This window comes from Cydia pomonella, chromosome 3 (assembly GCF_033807575.1).
Source record: "Cydia pomonella isolate Wapato2018A chromosome 3, ilCydPomo1, whole genome shotgun sequence".
NCBI lineage: Eukaryota > Metazoa > Arthropoda > Insecta > Lepidoptera > Tortricidae > Cydia > Cydia pomonella.
Window position 1 is genome coordinate 5,147,728 of NC_084705.1, and position 20,099 is coordinate 5,167,826.

At 36.1% G+C, this 20,099-nt stretch overlaps 1 protein-coding gene across 11 annotated transcripts in view; it reads right to left on the reverse strand.

Annotated features, from left to right (window-relative positions):
- The window catches only part of LOC133515885 (protein tramtrack, beta isoform), a 526,149-nt gene that overhangs the window by 59,219 nt on the left and 446,831 nt on the right, over positions 1 to 20,099 (reverse strand). Inside the window, exon 5 of one of the 11 annotated variants that reach the window (XM_061848497.1) lies at positions 1,779 to 2,855. The exons of 9 other annotated variants lie outside the window; for them this stretch is intronic. In XM_061848497.1, the coding sequence (XP_061704481.1) occupies positions 2,605 to 2,855 (251 nt within the window). In that variant the 3' untranslated portion in view covers positions 1,779 to 2,604. Of the gene's footprint in view, positions 1 to 1,778; positions 2,856 to 4,357; positions 4,627 to 20,099 lie in introns of those variants that run through there. One more of the 11 variants, XM_061848495.1, reaches the window with a different exon arrangement.

Consider the following 20,099-nt stretch of genomic DNA (forward strand, 5'->3'; position numbering starts at 1 on the left):
ATTTCCGGTATTTTATTCTAAATCTTTATACAATGCATACGCACAAATTACGTAAAAACAAAAATCAAGCCTAACTAACTAGACTACCTTATTTTATTTTATGATTTGCCTATGAATTAGCAATCGTAGAGACTAGTAATTCAAATAGGTCAAAAATGTTTGGGAAAAGCAGCATTTTTTCTGTGAACATTTCAAAAGTTCATGGTTTAGTTACATCTGAGACTAATCAAGTAATCAAATAAATTTAAAGAAGTTGTTTTACCATGCCGATAAAGTACTATAATTAGGCTCTAAAACCCGTTAACTTTTTAATGTTTACAGGAAATTCGCATAACCGTGACTCATACCAAAAAGTTTTTAACCCTTTAATTATTTATTTAGCAACTATAGCTTCTCAATGTTTCACTCTTAATATACTGTCCATAAATAACAAAATAACGAAAAGTAGGTTTAGCTGGAGCTAGCCTTGCAATCTCTACCCCTAGTATAAATTTATTCGATAGCGTGACGTGACGTACGCGTTAAGTCTCATTTTGTATGGTATTTGGAGTTTCCAAAACGTCCCACTTGGTACCCTGTTTCTAAATCCCTTACAAAATCAGTCACATTTCTCGGTAGACCAATGTAAGATTCATTGTTAAAAGTTCGTGGAAATTATTTTCTAGAAGTATGGATCTGGCATGTTTTCTCAATAAAATGTATATAAATTAATATTATATTCGAGTAAGAATCAATCAGCATTATTGTTCACAACCAACCTTAATATCATAGAAATAGAGATCAATGTTTTCTTAGCCAAATCTAAATATCCTGGCATAGGCCAATGATGGTTTACTTAAAAAAAAGTTACAATGGCAAATATTTAATTGATTGGCTAAATAAGATTGATATAATTATTAAAATTTTCAAAGTATTGCTAATGTTTTATCGATGATGATGATGATATCGATCGATGTTTTAAGAAAAGGCGCCATTTCGATGTTTAAAAAAAAAGTTGTGGTGAAGATTTTCACTATTCATTTTTGGAATTTTCATGTTCAATGTATCGATACATATTGGAAGAGAATTAAATTATTGTAATACAAACTAGTCTTACTATTTATTAGTTTCACGCCAATAGAAATCACGACCACATCCTAATTCCAGCATATTTTAACCAATGACTGATTTCTGATATGATCTTCTTAGTGAGAATGCTCGCCTCGGATGGATATGAGTTCCCCATTAAACACTTTGACTGCAGCACGACAACCTTTGCTGATGCGTTTTGAACAATACCACGTACTTCGATCCTTCAAGTCTCTTGCTTTAGAGGAATAGGTGTTCTCACCAATATGAAGGAGATACCGACCCGTGGGTAGTAGAGTGAAGTGGCTGGTTAGTTCTGAAAAATTGTGTTAGTAATAAATAAAACTTCAATGATACTGATACAGATTTGTTTGTTCTAAAAATACCACCTTGCAAACAATCTATGCGCTCGTAACTGGAAGATTTTTTTCTGTAGTCATATGATTGACCATTTCATCTGGTTGAAATGGTTGATTATGACATCAGCAGTGGCAGCATGATTCCATTTTTATCACTTGTCGTTATGCCCGTCACTTTCGCACTTACATACTTGTTAGAACGTGACAGGCATGGTGACAAATGATAAAGAGCCGACCATCTTAGCCCTACAGTATATTTAAATTATAAAACGGAGAAGATACTATTTTTGCAAAGAAATAATGTTGATGAATGGAAACTAAAGGAGATAAATAAAATAAATAGCAGCAGAAAATATAAGATAAAATATATTTATTGACTAAAGAAAAGTACATTAAACTAAATATAATTTGCTAAAAGTAATAAAAGGAAAATAAGTTTGCCTACAATTAAAATACGAGAAGAAATTTTGAGTACAATAACATAACTCAAGCAGCCGTTAATTCAACTAAGGCACATAACTTATAAGTAAGTATGAAAAGAAGAAGTTGATATTAAAAAGGAGACCGATCAAAACCGCATTTTGGTTGATATAAATAATACGATAAGGGAAAAGTTTGGACTGAACGAAGATGTAGTGACAAAAATTAAGAAAGCTATGTTTAGATGGCTTGGACACGTGGAAAGAATGAGTGAAAAAAGGTTAACAAAGAGAGTGTATAAGGGAGAAGTAGAAGAGGGAGCTGGAAGGGGTAGACCTCGGCGGAGTTTCTCTGATAAAATCGGGGAAATCCTGAAGAAAGGCCAGGTCAAGAGCACCTTACACCGATGAGCGTGTATGAGGAATGTCATGAAAGTGAAGGAAGCGAAAGAGATATGTCAGGATCGTAGCAAGTGGAAATCCGTGGTCTCTACCTACCCCTCCGGGAAATAGGCGTGATTATATGTATGTATGTATGTATAAATAATACGAAATAGGCAACAGAATGGTGCATTTCAGGTGTGTGTACGTGGTTAATACAAAAGTAAAATGAACTATCTACCTAGTAGTTCTTTTCCTAATACCAGAATTGTAAAGAATACTTTAACTTAAAAATAAAATAAAAACACCTTTAAAAGAGCGATTACATTCAAAATTGATATCCAAACGATTTTTGATATAACTATATGGAATTTCTACTATATTTTGATATATTTCCCTTCATGTAAATAATATTTGGCGGGTGGGTGTGTATGCTTATTCTCAAAATGCTGTATTCTAAAATCCTCATCCAACGTCAGTTTAGCGTTACACCCCTTGCAGTTGTGTGTGGAACAGTACCAGTTGTTCCACTTGGACTTTTTGCTCTGCTTCTTGCAATAGTACGTGTATTCATTGTACATGATCAGGTGCTTGCCAGTGTATCGCGATTTGGCTAAGACAATAATAGCTGGAAGGAAATTATATATTGTTATAGATTTGTTATCTGGTTGAATTCTCGCACATAGGCAATCTCTTACTGTTAGGAATTGATACAGAAGTTTCGTATAAAGAAGAAAATATAAATAAACAGATACAATAGAAATACTTTCTTTTTATCTAATAGGTCATTGAGGTATAGTACTAGAGTTGGTATCTGACAAAATGGTTCCGCACCTCAACGTTGCGTTTAGTACGTCTCCGACTACTGGCGAGATGCCACGCATGTAACAAAAATTAAAAAAATTAAAAATTCCGGTGTGTGTTATGAAAATGAATTCTAATAATACCAAGAAACATATTGAAAGCAGTATAATAACAATCCACTGCGAAAAACTCTTGTTTTAAGGTCATTTATATTATTTTAAAACGCGACTTGAAACATAAACGCGTGGGACGCCATTTTCTTTGGCGTATGGATTACATTTCGCAGATGTAACAAGTAGGTTACCTACCTTATTGGTTGAATAATATATACAAAATAATGATATATTACTCTATATCTATAGTGTTTTTATTATGTTTAAGGAGTATATTATGCTATAAGCGCGATTTGATAAAGATGGCTACGAGTACGAGAATCAAAAAGAAAATGTTTTATGACTATTTATTTATAAATTTTAATGTCGTCAGTGTCACATATATATAAAAAATTCAATACACTCGTAATCTTCTTCTTCCTCGCGTTGTCCCGGCATTTGCCACGGCTCATGGGAGCCTGGGGTCAATTCCACGGTCATTCAATACACTCGTAATAAATACATTTTATCTAAATAAAATAAATAAATAAATTGATTTTATATCAGGCAAGCACCCATATAAAATAAAGTGATACATAGAGAATTTACAATGTAAAATGACACAAAAGTGTAAAATAACTGTAAAACAATAATATATATATTTTTTAATTACAATTTAAAATTAACCTACAAATTGGACTGTGCAAAACTGTCTATATTCGTTACAGAGCGTATGTAGGCAGAAAATGAACATTTGTCATAACAGTTTCGCCTCTGGCTAGCTACGCTTATTCTTTAGCTTAGTGACAGGCGTTAAACGTCGAAAATGGCGCACACAATTTGTTCTCGATAGCCTGTCTAGTTAATATATGTCAGTGCAATACTGTATAACTGATTTATTTTTGTATGTTTTATTTTTAAGAGGCAAAAGAAAGAAAAAAAACATCATTCTTTTCATTTTACACATTCTTATATACATACATTAGGTACATAAATATTTAGTTCTCAGAAGTGACCAAACTTAAGACTAAAGCATACTGCACTATACAGATGAAACAATAAATTAGGTATTTAGAAACGCGATGTAGGTAGTTCCAAATGCGCTATATTTGCTGAAAGTACACATTTTAGCGTTCAAGAAAATCAAGAAATATTGCCACAGTTTTAAACCGACCAAAAGTAAGAACTGAATTATTAGAGGTTCATAATTCCAGCGAACATTTGTTTCGTGGTGAAAATTCAAAGAAGGTTAAATTACTTTCAAAAACATGCCGTCTTGTATAACGTAATTCGCCTTAGGATGACTATGGAAGAGGTAATGTTTGTAGATGGTAAAGTCGACAGTTGTCATGCTGAACCTAGCCTTGCACGCTTTCCCCTTTGTGCAGCGAAACGAGCGAGTGGTCGTGCCCCGCCAGTCGGGGTAGTAGGTGAAACCATCTAGCAGCGCCATCTCTTTTCCGTTCTGCGTTCTGACCAATTGGACTGGTAACTCGCAAAATCCTGAAAGAATAAAGCCGTTAGAGACGATCACGGGTACAACACGCTTAGTTGTGAAAAAATGTACCTGAGGATGGCGTATGGCGTTTAGTTATTTTAATCATTTTTAATAATATAACCAGGCCAAGGCCAAGCAACAAAGTTGACGCTGGTTTGGTCGCATCCTCGGCCGAAAGCCTCAAGCGTCGCAAGTATGTCACAATTTGTAGTAGCTATATTTTTGGGGTTAAACTCTGAGACCGTGGGGGTCTAGCGCTCGTCGTCTCTATAAGGAGTTAGCAAAGTGCCTTATAGAGGGTTTGGGTGACCAGAGGACTGGCCACTATTTCGCTCAGCGGATCAGCATTGCTATCCAGAGGGGCAATGCGGCCAGCCTTTTGGACACCCTATCAAAGGGATCACAATGTTTTTTCGTAAGTTATAATAATATTATTTTATTTGAGCGTTTTATTAACTTCTTATCCACCTGTGTTACGTGAATAAAATAATTTAGGTATTTTTAATATTTTGCTATTAAAAATACTGCAGTATGGCAATAACGACACAAAGTTTAAGTTTTTTGAATGACATTTTCTAAATATAAGAACATATATTTAATTGAAACTGTTAACAGAATCAAAAAACTAACGAAAGATGTTCACCAAGTGACATTATTATTCTTGTCCATAGATGTGTCTATTATTTTAATTTCAATAAATCGCTAAACTTATAAAATAAGAAACATAATATGAATACTCTTAGAATGTCGAACATTTAAAGGGCCGTATGTACTGTAAAACGTCGTACGATACATGTGCGAATAGATAATTCGCAACTCGTGTCGATTTAAAACACTCCCTTCGATCGTGTTTTAATTTATCGCCACTCGTTTCGAATTTCCTATTTTTCGCACTTGTATCGTAATGTACTATTAACAATAAAATACAGAGCTGGTTGACTTAGTAAAAACAGCCACCAAAAACCAAATAAGAGTTAATATCTGGGAGACCATGCTTTGCTCGGAAAACATACAAAAACTCAAAAATCTAGATCGAGTTTTTTGCCCCCGAAAACCTATATGGGGGTTTTCGGGGGCAAAAAATCAAATTTCATCGAAATCGTTAGAGCCGTTTCCGAAATCCCCGAAATATATAAATGTATATTATAAGATAAGATGATAGAAACCAAATAAGAGTTATTTTAACGGCCGCCCAGCCTAGTCAGTAGTGACCTCGCCTACAAAGCATAGGTCCCGGGTTCGAATCCTGGTAATAGCATTTATTTGTGTGTTCATCACAAATATTTCTTGCTGAGTTATGGATGTTTTCTATGTATGTCAGTATTTACATATATAACTATATATTATATATAGTTATATATGTAAAGTCGTCTAGAATCCACAACACAAGTCTTACTGAGCTATCTTAAGAAATTGAATGGAAATAGATTTGGAGAAAGTTACGTTAGAATTTAAAGTTTTTAGTTCTTATCATCCACGATGGCGTGCAGATTTGACAAATTTAACCTTTAATAACATCACATTACGAGTCAAAGTACGCGGCGTCGTGAATGACACGCTCTATAAATCATAAATAAAAAGACACAGGCGACTGGTGAGAAGATGTAGTTTTTATTTGTTGTTGAATAAAAAATTAAGCAGCATTTCTTAAAGGCGAGGGAATAATACTCTAGCATCGCGTAGCCGTATATCGAAAGCTGACACGAAAGCTAGCCGATTTGCGTCGCGGGCAGATAAGGCACCTGACAAAGTGTTCATCTGTGTGTTCACTTAAAATGTTACTCGTCATATTATACGTATATTATACTACTACGTATTTTACACTAATATTATAATGCTATAATATGCAATGAAACGATATACACTGGAAATTAATGAGAATTTCCTGATTTTTTTCTATGCCAACGATAACTTTTTAAGGTTTTAAGGCCGGAGTTTACCCTTGCATATATAGTTTCAGTTTCAGTCATTATATTTTAAAATGACCCCGTCAATTACATTGAACTTAAGCGGCTGGTGATCATGTTCAAAATTAGACCTGATAATCTCCCGGTCCGCGGTGAGATGGAAGCGAGCCTTGCACTTCCTTCCAGACGTGCAACGCCAAACCTCCTTGTACCGTCTTTTGGCTTCGCAGTAAAATGTGAAACCTCCGTATATGATGATATCCTTGCCTTGTGAATTGCGGACCATTTGAACTGGAAAATAAAAGGTATCAGATTACATAGTGTTCAAAGTGTTCAAAGTGTTTTTATTCGTGAGTATAGGTATTTCAAACTGATTACAGTGGTGGTAAATAAATATGTGTATCACTATACCCTGCCTGATGGCATACAAAAACTTGAATAATTTCCTTACATACTAACATGCGAAATCTACATAAATACCTAGTTATTATTAATATTGAAAGTCATGTCAAATCATAAGCATTAAAATTATACAGAAAAAAATCAGAAATAGTGTAAAAACAATTTTAATCAATCAAGTCAATAGTTTATGCTTAAACTGATTTAGGGGTAACATTCTAAAATGGACAGGCAATTTGTTATAAATCTTACTAGCTAAGCAGAACACACTTTTACGCATTAGGGCAGTATTTGCGGAAACAGGAAAGAGATTCTGAGGGTACCTGGAGTTTCTGGCAAATACCTCAGAGACGGTCCTGAATAGTGCTGGGTTTGTTTTGACATGCATCGCAATTTCAAAAATGTAGAGGCAAGGGAATGTAAGTATGTTCAGGTCTTTGAAATGTGGCACACAGCTATCTGTGAGGTGAAGCCCCCGAATCGCTTTCACACATTTCTTCTGTGTCATAAAGACGGCTTCCCTGAATAACCCCAATAGATGATCCCATAGCGCAAAGTAGAGGCAACGAAACTGTGATAGGCCATCATCACAGCCTCCCTACTAACTTGTTTAGACAGTTTGTACAAAGCAAAAGCATATTTATTTAATTTTTTACAAACTATCTCAGTATGAGCTGTCCAATTTAAATGATTGTCAATATGGACTCCTAAAAAATTTGTACTGCTTACTGATTCTATAACTGTTCGTTCATAATTGCAATCAATGGGTCTCATTACTTTTCTTTGATAAAAATGCATTACTTTCGTTTTATTTAGATTTATCATTAAATTATTGTTCTTGAGCCATTCAATTATGGTATGTAAAGTGTAATTAATTTTATATTCATAGTCTCTATCATCTTTGCAATCAATTACTACTGTGCTGTCCTCGGCGTAGAGTACCATTGGGTAGTTAATGTGACGAGGAAGGTCATTAATATACAGTAAGAATAAAAGCGAACCTAGCACGCTTCCCTGCGGCACTCCATACACTAAATCCCGTTTATCAGACCTGTAACAAACCTGCCTTTGTGTCTTAAGACATATTTGTGAAAGTTCAGTGTACTGCTCTCTACCACTTAAGTACGATTTCATGAGATTCAATACATTGCCCCGAATGCCATAGGCACTGAGCTTCTTGAGAAGGATTGAATGATCGACGTAGTCAACTGCCTTCGTCATGTCCATATATATAGCACATACTTGCTCTCCTTCATCCATTTTGACCATAATGGGATGCAATAAATGAAATATGGTCATATTAATGGTTTTTTGCTTACGCAAGCCTTTTTGCTCTGATGCAAACAGGTTATATTTTTCTAGAAAAACGTATATTGCTTCACAAATAACTTTCTCAAAGATCTTAGAGAAGACTGTGGCAAGGGCAATAGGCCTATAGTTCACTAGATTCTTTTTATCACCCTTTTTGTGGAGGGGCTTTACAATTGGCGGCTTAAGTTTATCAGGATAGATTCCTTGAGAAATAATAATATTTAATATATGACTTAACGGATATGCAATAATATGTGATACATGTTTAACTACTTTGGTGAAAATTTCATCGTAACTATTCGTATTCTTCAGTGTAAAATCGCATACGATTATAATAATTTAACAACTTCAGTGCTTCAGTATCCATTCCCGTATATCACTCAATATTGATACAAAAAACATGTACAAATATTCAGTTACACTTAAACCCTGACTTTCTGTTTTGAATTGAGTTCAAACCCTAGATGACCTAGATCTTGTAAAAAATCCCATTTCTTATAAAATGTGGCGGAGGCGCGTGATCATGCAAGCACGCGTCTCGAATCACGCGGCGATCCTGATTCGAGTGTAACCTCGCCCTGCAGAGTCGGGTGCGACAACGCCAGACGATCTTGGTATGTGAGCGGGACTCGCAGTAGAATGAGTAGCCTTCGTATATGGCGAGCTCCTTGCCAAGGCTGTCGTGAAGGATTGTCACTGTAATAAAGTGAGAAACAAAATGAACTTATCGCCTTTGTCAAAGACTGATCAAGAACTACACAGGATAGGATAGGTAGAAGTAAGAGGGAGGCCTTTGCCTAGCGTTGGGACACTATTGGTTCTTGAATAAATGAATGAATTAATTAGTAATTAATATACTTGAGCAGACCCCGAGGAAGCTTATTTGCTTGGGATCCGCTTAAAGCTACTGAGAAACCCGTAAAACGAACGAAAGAATTGATGTTACTTTACAAATAAAGACACATAAAGACACAGTGTCCAACTTGCTGTCTTGCCTCTCCTCCTGGACTAAAAGTTTTGACAAGAGGGACCCTACAGATGTAATTTACCTTGACTATGAAAAGGCCTTCGACAAAGTTCCCACAGAGAGGCTACTTTATAAACTGGAACACTTGGGAATCCGTGGGAAACTATTAATATGGATAAGGGCCTTTCTACAACATAGAACCTTTGAAGTTAGAGTTGGTGAGACTAAGTCAAGGCAGCGAGAGATACAGAGTGGAGTACCACAGGGTTCAGTTTTAGGCCCGGTGCTTTACATACTATACACTGTTGACCTTCCATGTCGCCTCAAATGCAGTATTAGTACTTTTGCGGATGATACCAAGTTATTTGCTAACCCACTCCTAGATTACAGCCAACTACAAGACGATCTAGATGCAATAGTAAGCTGGTCTAAGGAATGGTTAATCAATCTGAATTCTGCCAAATGTACAGTACTTCACATAGGAAATCGGAATCCCTGCCAGATTTACAACTTGGAAGGCACTCCACTAACGGCTGTAAAGGCACAAACTGACCTAGGTGTTAAAATCTCTGAGGACCTAAAGTGGGAAGAGCACATATCTACAATGGTTAAGAAAGCCAGAAGCATGATTTACCTCATTAGAAAAGCCTTCAAGACCTTAACACCGTATATGATGCTAAAAATATACAAAACATATGTCAGACCCGTACTGGAGTATGCTTTTCAAGCCTGGAGTCCTTACTTTGCCAAGGACATTGAGATGCGCGAGAAAGTACAACGCAGTTTCACGAAACTGCCAAGGCAACTTAAAAACAAGCCATATGAAGAGAGACTAAAGGAACTAAACCTCACTACTCTAAAGCACCGCAGAGAACGTGGCGACCTAATAGAGACGTACAAAATACTATCTGGGCACTATGACCTCAAGGATTTCCAAGAGATGTTCAAGCGCAACAACAACAACCGTCTGAGAGGTCATCATTTAAAGTTGGAAAGGCATAGGGCTCACAGTAACCCATACAAACACTTTTTCAGCAATCGAGTGGTGAGGGCTTGGAACAGGCTCTCAGAAGTAGTGGTTTCAGCACCAAATGTGAACCAGTTTAAAAATAAATTAGACAAGCACATGATATCTACTACTCGTTCATGATAACTATCTTTATGAATATTGGATACAGGTCATATCAGTTGTCAAACTGCCTGCCTGCTTATTAAATAATAATAATAATAATAATAAATAAAACATTTTTATTCAGGAAATACAAAATTACTTTCAAAACTCAGATTTTAAGCAACTAAATGCGTATACAACTTATCAATATCCATTCCAATTTTTATAAAGGCCACAAAATTTGATTCCTGATCATTTTGTTATGATTATTTAGTAATTATAAATGGTCTTTAGTTACTAGCGAATCAGTTACATCAAGATAACCATTAATTAAACTTTGTAATAAACCCCATCCCTGAAGACATGAGAAGGTTGCCTGTGCGCATGATCGAGCTTCGCACGCAGCATCACTGAATCTTTTGTCATATGGAATCTTGCTTTGCACGGCCGACCTCTAGTACAGGCCCAGATATCTTTCGTCTTTCCCGGGATGATACAGTAGTAAGAATATCCGTTGACTAGAGCTAACTGCTTTCCTGAGGCGTTGCGGACCATTTGCACTGAAAATTATGGAAGAGTCTAGTCTAGAGTCGGACCAAGTTGACTTTGCACAGACTTCACATAATGACAAAGTATTGGGGTAAGTAATGGAACGTATACGAACTTATGCTATATATGTTATATTACTTTTAACTTATACTAATTAAAAATATTTTTAGTCCATTATTTTTAACGTTATTATACATTTCGAACGTTTGTAAAATTGAAACTATACAAAAAGTTCGTATCCATTACGTTACGCAACCCTGTGCAGAGTTAACCTAGTTCAATTCTACTGTTTCTTCATTTCGGACCTTATGTTAAAGTTAGGCGCATATTAAATTTATCAATATTTATTTAAAAATGATTTTAATAGTCTTAATTCTTAAAGTCATATTATAACAAGATTTCTTAAGACTAGATACAGTTGGTTTCTTATGCTACGTTATTTCCGATTTGGTTGCAGTCATCCTTAATTCGACATAAAAAAGTACATATTTCAAGCTTTTTTGGTGCTCAATAATCGCAAATAAGATAATTAGGCAAAAATAAATAAGTACCTAAGTAATAAGTTCATTTGGGATACGTTTAGTTTTTATATGTTGTCGAATTAAGAATTGAAATTTTGTCCAGTTGTGCCTCGACGGACTATGTAACGTTAGGTACTCAGCAGAGAACTACGAGATCTATAAGATATCTTTTAAGTAAAAATTTATTTGTGGACAGCGGTTTGGTGCAACCGGCTCTAATGTTATTCGTTTATTAGTCTTGTAGTTAAATTTTGATGAAAATCCCATCCTTGATGATAAAAGAAGGCGGCAAGTGCACATGCTCCAACATTGCACGCAGCATCTTCAAATCCCGTGTCAGATGGAATCTCGCTTTGCATGGCCGACCTTTAGTGCACCTGTATACATTTCTCGCCTCGCCTGTGACGTTGCAATAGTACGTATATCCATTGACTATAGCCAGATGTTTGCCAGAGGCGTTGCGGACTAATTGCACTGAAAATTAAGAAAGAGTCAAGTTTATTAACGCTATTTCATTTTATAATGCTGTGTTTTTAATTTTCATTTTATTATGGTGTAATTTTAAAACTAGAACGTTTGTAATTTTTTTTTGAAACGTGAGGTCAGTTGAGGATCCCTTGCCAGCTGGAACTGCGAGGAACAAGGCGGAAAAGAAGAAATAACGTATAAATATCGGACCACACATTCCTATTAAAGTATAACTAAACCCCATTCTTTATTACAAAAGAGGGCGTCGCATATCCATGCTCCAATATCACACGGCGGCGGCCTTTCGTTATATTTTGTTATTTGTTTACGCTTGGTTTCTCACAGTAATACGAGTGCTAACTATTGCTGCAAAACAAGATTTAATGTGCGAGTACTACTCAAAAGCTGTTGATGCACTCAATTGTTGAAGAATACAACATTGTAGTCTGTTGAGAAAACTTGAACAAGGCGCTCAAACGTGAGATGAGAAAGACAAAATAACGTTCTTCTGGTAATAAAAGGCCTCAAACACATTCGTTAAAGTTGAATGAAAACCCCATTATTTGATGCAGTGAATTCATGAAGAATCCAGTGTTGTAGTACATTGGAAAAATCTCGTCAGGACGCTCGACGGGCCCAACGCGAAGATGAGGAAGACGAAATATAGTTCTTCTGGCAGTAAAAGACCATTGCCAGTAACATTTTGCTAAAGTTTAATATAAACCCCATTATTTATTGCAAAAGACGGCGCCGTGTGTCCGTGCTCTAGCATCGCACGCAACATGTGCAGGTCATTCGTCAGTTGGAAGCGCGCCTTGCATGGGCGGCCTTTCGTACATGCACATGACGTTTTGTTGACGCTTGGTTTCTGGCAGTAATACGAGTAGCCGTTGACTATAACTAGTGGCTTGCCAGCTTGCCAGATGTGTTGTAGACTAGTTGGACTGTAATTGAGATAAAATGTTAGCTTCAGGAATGTTAGAATTTCGTGTAATCACTGAATTTTAAAATTTTAAATAAGTTTATTTATGATGTATAGGAGGCAAAGAAGAAGACGAATCGCCTAACGCTAAGCGATTACCGTCGCCCATGGACACTAGCAACACAAGAAGGGTTGTAACGCTCTTTTCTTGAAGATATACTAAAAATTATAAGTAAAAAATAAAATAAAACAATGTTCGAAAATAAATTAATATTTATTTGTAATATTAGTATAATAAATGGCTTAATATTTAAAAATATCTCTATATAATTTCAGCAATGTTGGAGATAACGTTCCCAACGACTTTTTTAACTACTTATTACTAAAGAAGTAAGTATACACAATAAATATGTAGGAATATTACCTATATAATTATGTTACCGGTTACGGTTTCCGTTTTTTAACAGTGTTTAATAATTTGTGTACAATGCTTATAATAAAAATTAAATATTTATATTATTTACCCGAAAAGTCTAAAACTAGAACTGTTTGATAAAGCAAAACTTTTTAGCAACAATTTTAAACTATAAAAGATTCTCTTCATTCATGTGATGTGCTATCACAGCTTACCTACGTGCTATCTGGACAGATATAATTCGATCATCAATTGCCTGAATATTTTGACGACTTTTTTAGCGTTCCGTACCCCTTCGGTCCGTCTGTCAAGGTCCCATTTCTGGGAACCGCGTGGAGGTATCAACTACCCCTTGGATCAATGAAAATGTCAAACTCACTCAACTCTCCGTATATGGCGCATATCGTGATCACCTTTTCATACGCACGTAGTCTTCATTTTCGTCTTTGGATAAATAAATAAATATTATAGGACATTATTACACAAATTAACTAAGTCCCACAGTAAGCTCAATAAGGCTTGTGTTGAGGGTACTTAGACAACGATATACATATATAATATATAAATATTTCTAAATACTTAAATACATAGAAAACACCCATCCCACCCAAAACACTCAGCAACAAATGTCCATGCTCATCACACGAATAAATGCCCTTACCAGGATTTGAACCCGGGACCGTCGGCTTCGTAGGTAGGGTCACTACCCACTAGGCCAGAACGGTCGTCAAACATTAACATAATTGAAAATATTTTGACACAATTTGTTGTGTATCAACCATAGCTATGGGAGTACTACGTATGGGACTATACGTACGGGATGTTTATAATTTTTATTTTTATTTTTAATTATTATAGGAGTTGTGAAATCTGTCTTTCGCTCCTAATTTTCATCATTATACAAAAATCTAAAAAAGTGACACGTACGGGCATAGCTATGGTTAATATACAACGAATTATATAAAACATTTTCCAAAATGTCAATATCCAAAGAGGAAAATGGGGACTACGTTTGTATGGAGAATCGCCCATCCTCTTTCCTATTAAAGGACTTCCAGTTGACTTAAAATCATGAAATTTGAAAGAATATACATTTGTAATTACATCTCAAAATAACTATTTAGTTTAGTTTAGGAAATGCAAATAATGTCTTAAACTAACGGCGACCTATTCCCTATTACCATAACTGTTTTTCAAAGACAAAGTCCAGGTTGGCACTCAGCATAACTTTTTTATTTTCGTTGGAATGGAAATCTCACTATAAACTTATAAGTAATTTTGTACGAAACTCTCGATGTGCGAGTCCGATCGAATTTTTTCATTATTTCTAATTATGGTTATATTAATTAACCTGTTTTGCTCATCTCCATCATTGTACCTAGTCAAAATTCCTGTCCAACTCCACTGGAACTGTAAGGGGTGAATATGTTTTATGACGCTTTCTATTGAGTAATATTCCATCTACTATGGAAAACGAAGGCGGCCTGTGAGCGTGTTCCAAGTTTGCTTTATACATATTACCGTTCATCATGCTGAACGCGCTGCGGCAACGCTTACTGTTGGTGCATCTCCAATAACTGTGACCACAGTGAACAGGTCCTTTATATGTGGAATAGAAACTGTAGCCATTGATTATAACGAAAGTTTTCCCAGCTTTGTTTTGGACCACTGCAAAGAGATGATGGGGTTAGTGGTGAGACTGTAACTGCAGCTTCAATAACACGGAGCGGTAAATAAGAACCATCTTTGACCTTTGTCAAAGAGTTTTAGAACTCTTTGACAAAGGTCAAAGAACCCTTAAACATTAAAAGAAAGGCAAAACAAAAAAAAATAGAGTAGAAAATCTGACCAGCCAAGCGAAGTGCAAGGGCACAACCTACCTTTTCTTATTTTTATTTATTTTATTGGTATTATTTTTGTTGTTTATTTCATTGCATGTTTGAGAATAGCACTATACATCCCTCGGCGGGAAATATGGGGTTGTCTTCGGCCGGCAACCCCTTTCGTCCCGGCCTCATTAGTAATGTACTATTTCTCAAACTTGCTATGAAATGATGACATGACTTACGTCAAATTAGGTCCGGAAATACTACATATCAGATGCTATGAGTGAAGATGATATGTAAAGGAATTTCATACTGCCTTACACACCTGGGACTGTAAAGCAACCTTCTTTTGTTTTTTAACGTCAAATTGTGACACAACGTCTTGGCATCCAACCATCAACTAGCTTCAGTTAGCTTGGTAGGGTGATTTGTTGTGCATATTCGTTGCTAAGCAACGGCGGTAGCGCATCGCGCTGCCGCGCGGACTTACGCGCGTAAGGTTGTACACCGCTGGTAGAGTGGCGAGCCGAGTAGGTCGCCACAAAACAAATTGACTATTTTTTTTTTTGTTTTAATTGCAAGTTTGAGAAAAGCACTATACATATCTCGGCGAGAAACGGGGTTGCCGGCCGCGTATCTCTATCCGGCTTCGCCACGCTCAGCCGTATATATCTACTTGGCTTGCAACCCTACGTTTCCCGGCCTCTATAGTATTCTTTTTTTTATACCACGACGGTGGCAAACAAGCATACGGCCCGCCTGATGGTAAGCAGTCACCGCAGCCTATGGACGCCTGCAACTCCAGAGGTGTTACATGCGCGTTGCCGACCCTTTAAAAACCTGTACACTTCTTTAATGTACTATTACAGTACATATGGTGCTAGTTTACCGCACTAGTGCGAAAATTAGCATATTACGTTACGGTGTCGAACATTTAAAGGGCCATATGTACTGTAAAACGTTGTACGATACATATGCGAATAGGTAATTCGCAACTCGTGTCGACTTAAAATTTCTTCTCAAAGCGTTTCGACGTTATTTTTGAACCCTCATAACTTGCGTTTGAATTATACCAGACAAACAAAATTTTGGGATATGATATCAATAGTGGACTTATTAAAAATAAAAAGTTTCAATTTAATGGCGCTTATAGTTAAGATTTTATTGATGTCTAAAAAAACCCTGATTTCGTCACTCACTCACTTACTGATGATCATTCAAAAATAGGGTTGTTATATGTTTGACGCCAATGTATGTGGCATCGTGTCTCTCCTACAGATGGACCGATTTCGATACGGTTTTTTTTTAGGTGAAAGCGAGTTTCCTTGCGGTGGTTTTTAATTATTTGATAAAAATCTATCCAGCAGTTCTTGTAGTAACGTAACGACCGAACTTCATACTTTGATTAACATGTAGTGTAGAGTTTGTGAAGTTAAGGCTTGTTGAGTTAAGGCGTGTAGAAGAATTTGAAGCTTGGCTCTATATTTTACACAAGATCTTATTTGTACTCGTAACTTTTTGACAGTGCGAGCCATGTGGTCTCGGAATGGCAACATTTTACATGTTTTTTTTTGGAGGGATCAATATTACACAAAGATAACTGAATTCTCGGATATAGGTATCAATATTGTGAAATGAGAAACTACAGTATAACGGTCTTGTAACTTTTTTGCTACAATATTTCGGATTTTCGGAATCGCGATTCTCTTAATATCGGCCCGATTCGAAGAATGATTAAGACACGTTTAAGATCTTTAAAAGATCGATAGCTAAACGACATGTCAGAATTGACGTTTCTTTCGATTCCGCTGTGATCCTAACGTCAAAGTGACAAAGGTTGCCCGAATCAAGCTGCTTACTGTCAATTATACGACATACATACAAACGATATCTAAATGAGAACTTATCTAAATCAGAACTTATCCTTATCGTATTTCATTCTTCGAATCGGGCCGTTAATCTTTGTATGAATGACTGTTTTCATATTTATCAAGTCATTCATACGAAAACTAATTGCGCTAGAAACTAAAAACGAAAACAAATCGGGGTTTGCATTCATAACAATTTATTAAAATAAGCTATTGCTTGTAATGTTAATCTGCATGTTAGGCACTCAGCACACGGCGCGTAACTTAACGATAAATACCGAAATTTAATTTAAATTTAATTAAACATCATTAATAATCTTTAGACAGACATTTTATTTCGCATGATGTTTGATATACATTCCGTTCCGTATAGAAAATAAAGGCGGTTTGTGATTGTGCACCAAGTTGGCTTTATACAATTGACCGTCTATCATGTGGAAGCTGCTGCGACACCGTTTACTGTTAGTGCATCTCCAGATGCTCTTAGCATTGTGAATTCCCCCACGTTTGTTGTAAAAACTGTAGCCCCCTAGTATGACAAGAGGCTTCCCTGCTCTGTTTTGGACAACTGAAACAAAGTAAAAAAGGGTTTTTGGAACAATTTTAATTATAATAATAATATAATAGATAATGTGTAGAAATAAGTTTGAAATGGTGACCTGTGTATTACCTTATTACCAATAAATAATGTCTATGTCTATGTCTATAAGCGTGTTTTATATAATTATTTACCAAAACCACTTATTTCAATAAACGCTTAAATAATAAAAAAACTTGACACAGAAATAATAAATATCTATAAAAAAAATTACTTTAATTTTTTTGCGAGATGGGTTGCAGCTTTACTAAGGGAACTGCTAAGGCAGTCACAGAATAATCGATGACGAGGTATGGTGCGCTTGTATTAGATGATTTTTAATTTACAACTATTTCACATTGCTTATTTAATTACACTTAACAGTTTTTCATTCTAATGAGCAAACCATCTCGTATTATGAACTTTGGCGGTATGTGATCATGAGTAAGGAGACATTTAAGTACGATTCCCTCTCGGGTGAGATGTATGCGGGCTTTACATCCACTGGTGCAACGCCAGATCTTCGAATCAGACGTAGTGTGGTAATAGGTGTAACCCTTGTACACTAGCAGCTGTTTTCCCGACGTGTTGTGAACCATTATCACTGAAATGAAACTTAATACTTTAAGTTTTGAAATATTTAATAACAATTCCAAAGTTATCAATTCCATCACCATGTTTGTTTGAAACAATAAAGATTTGAATAAAACTCTCAATGTTATTTCGTTATATACTATTTATTATGTAACAGTGAGCACATACTAAGGTAATTTCGTGGATAATGACACAGTTCTACAGACGTTTTCGTTTGCAGGTAATAGTCTATGGATATTCTTATCAAAATCGGCACTGTCTTAAGTCTAAAGCATACCGGAAGCGTATGCATCACATCTCCAGCTCTTTTCACAGTACCTGCATCGCTTGCGTTGCAGATCTACTTGTAAATGTATTAACGCAGTAAGGATCACGAGCAACAAACTACGCATAAAACCAGAGATGTGTTGCGTACGTATCCGTTGAGGTGTGGCATTGAAAGATTCAACTATAACTATTGAATTTTAAACAGTACTCCCTTTCGTATCACAAATTTCGGTGCGAGATGGTTATGAGTTAGCTGCGACTTGTACACAAGACTCTCAGGTGTAAGGTACACGCGCGCTCTGCAAGTTTTGCTGCTGGTGCAGCGCCAAATCTTCTTCCAGCCACTGGTATTTGGCGAATTCCAGTAATATGTAAAGCCATTGTAAATCAAAATCTGTTTTCCAGCGGCGTTGTTTACCATCGTCACTGTAAATAAGAAAGTTGTACAATTGTTCGTTGCCTGGGGTACCCACAACACAAGCCTTCTTAATCTTACTGTAGGGCTTGGTCAATTTGACTGTAGGGCTTGGTCAATTTGACTGTAGGGCTTGGTCAATTTGTGTAAAAGATTCCTATAATATCTTTTACAGTACATATGGTGCTACTTTCCCGCATGCGTGCGGGAATGAGTACTTTCCGTGCATATGTCGAAACTTTATAGAGCCATATGTACTGTAAAACGTTGTACGGTACATACACGTGCGAATAGATAATTCGCAACTCGTGTTCATTGACAACACTCCCTTCGGTCGTGTTTTAATACCTATATTTATTTTATTTTTTTATTTAAACTTCATTGCACAAATTCACAAAAAGAGTACAAATGGCGGACTTAACGCCTTGAGGCATTCTCTACCAGTCAACCATTGGGCTAAACAGAAATAGTTTGGTGCAGAATAGTAAAGAGTTGATATAGAAATCGACACATGTCGAGACTACTTTGATACTATACTTACGCAAATATATCACCACTCGTTGCACATTTCCTATTTTCTGCACTTGTATCGTAAATAACTATTTAATCAGTATACTAACTTAGTTTTGTAGGGTCTTTGTTAGCATCAATAATACCTACATCAGTTTATGTTGCAAAAGTATCTGCCATACTTGTAATGTACCTACCTATTGTGTGCGTTTCCTTGAAAATTAATTTTGAGGTTGTGCAATAAAGAGGATTTGTATTGTACTGTATTTAACTCTTATTGAGTTAAATATATTCATACGATATAATATATTTGTATTTCCAACGGCTCGCCAACACTAACATTGCGTGACAGGTCTGTTCGCAGCCCGACACCGACTGACTCACTATTACTAACTGTCAGGGATGTCACCATGACGTTAAGCATTTGGAATGTTACGAGTAATATACTATAATATACTACAATGTCGCTTTTTGTAAATTATGGTAGTTTATTTTGAGGCTTAGTCTTACCCGTCATTATTGATGCGGACGCTCCAAAAAGCTATAGGTTATTAGTTATAGGGTAAAACCACAATAATCAAAAAGCCTCAATCAAAAAGTAAAAGAATTTAATTCACTAGGTAAATGTTGTGAATACAACTTATATAGAAGTACAAAACAATATTGATGATTAGAGTTTAATATACACATTGTTCCTTATCAAAAATCTCGGCGCTAGGTGACAATGATCCAAATGAGCTTTCATAATAGCCAGATCAGGGGACAAATGCAATCGAGCAGTGCATGCCCCGCCCGTAGTGCAGCGCCAGATCTTCTTATAACCACTGGTGCGGCCGTTACAGTAGTACGTG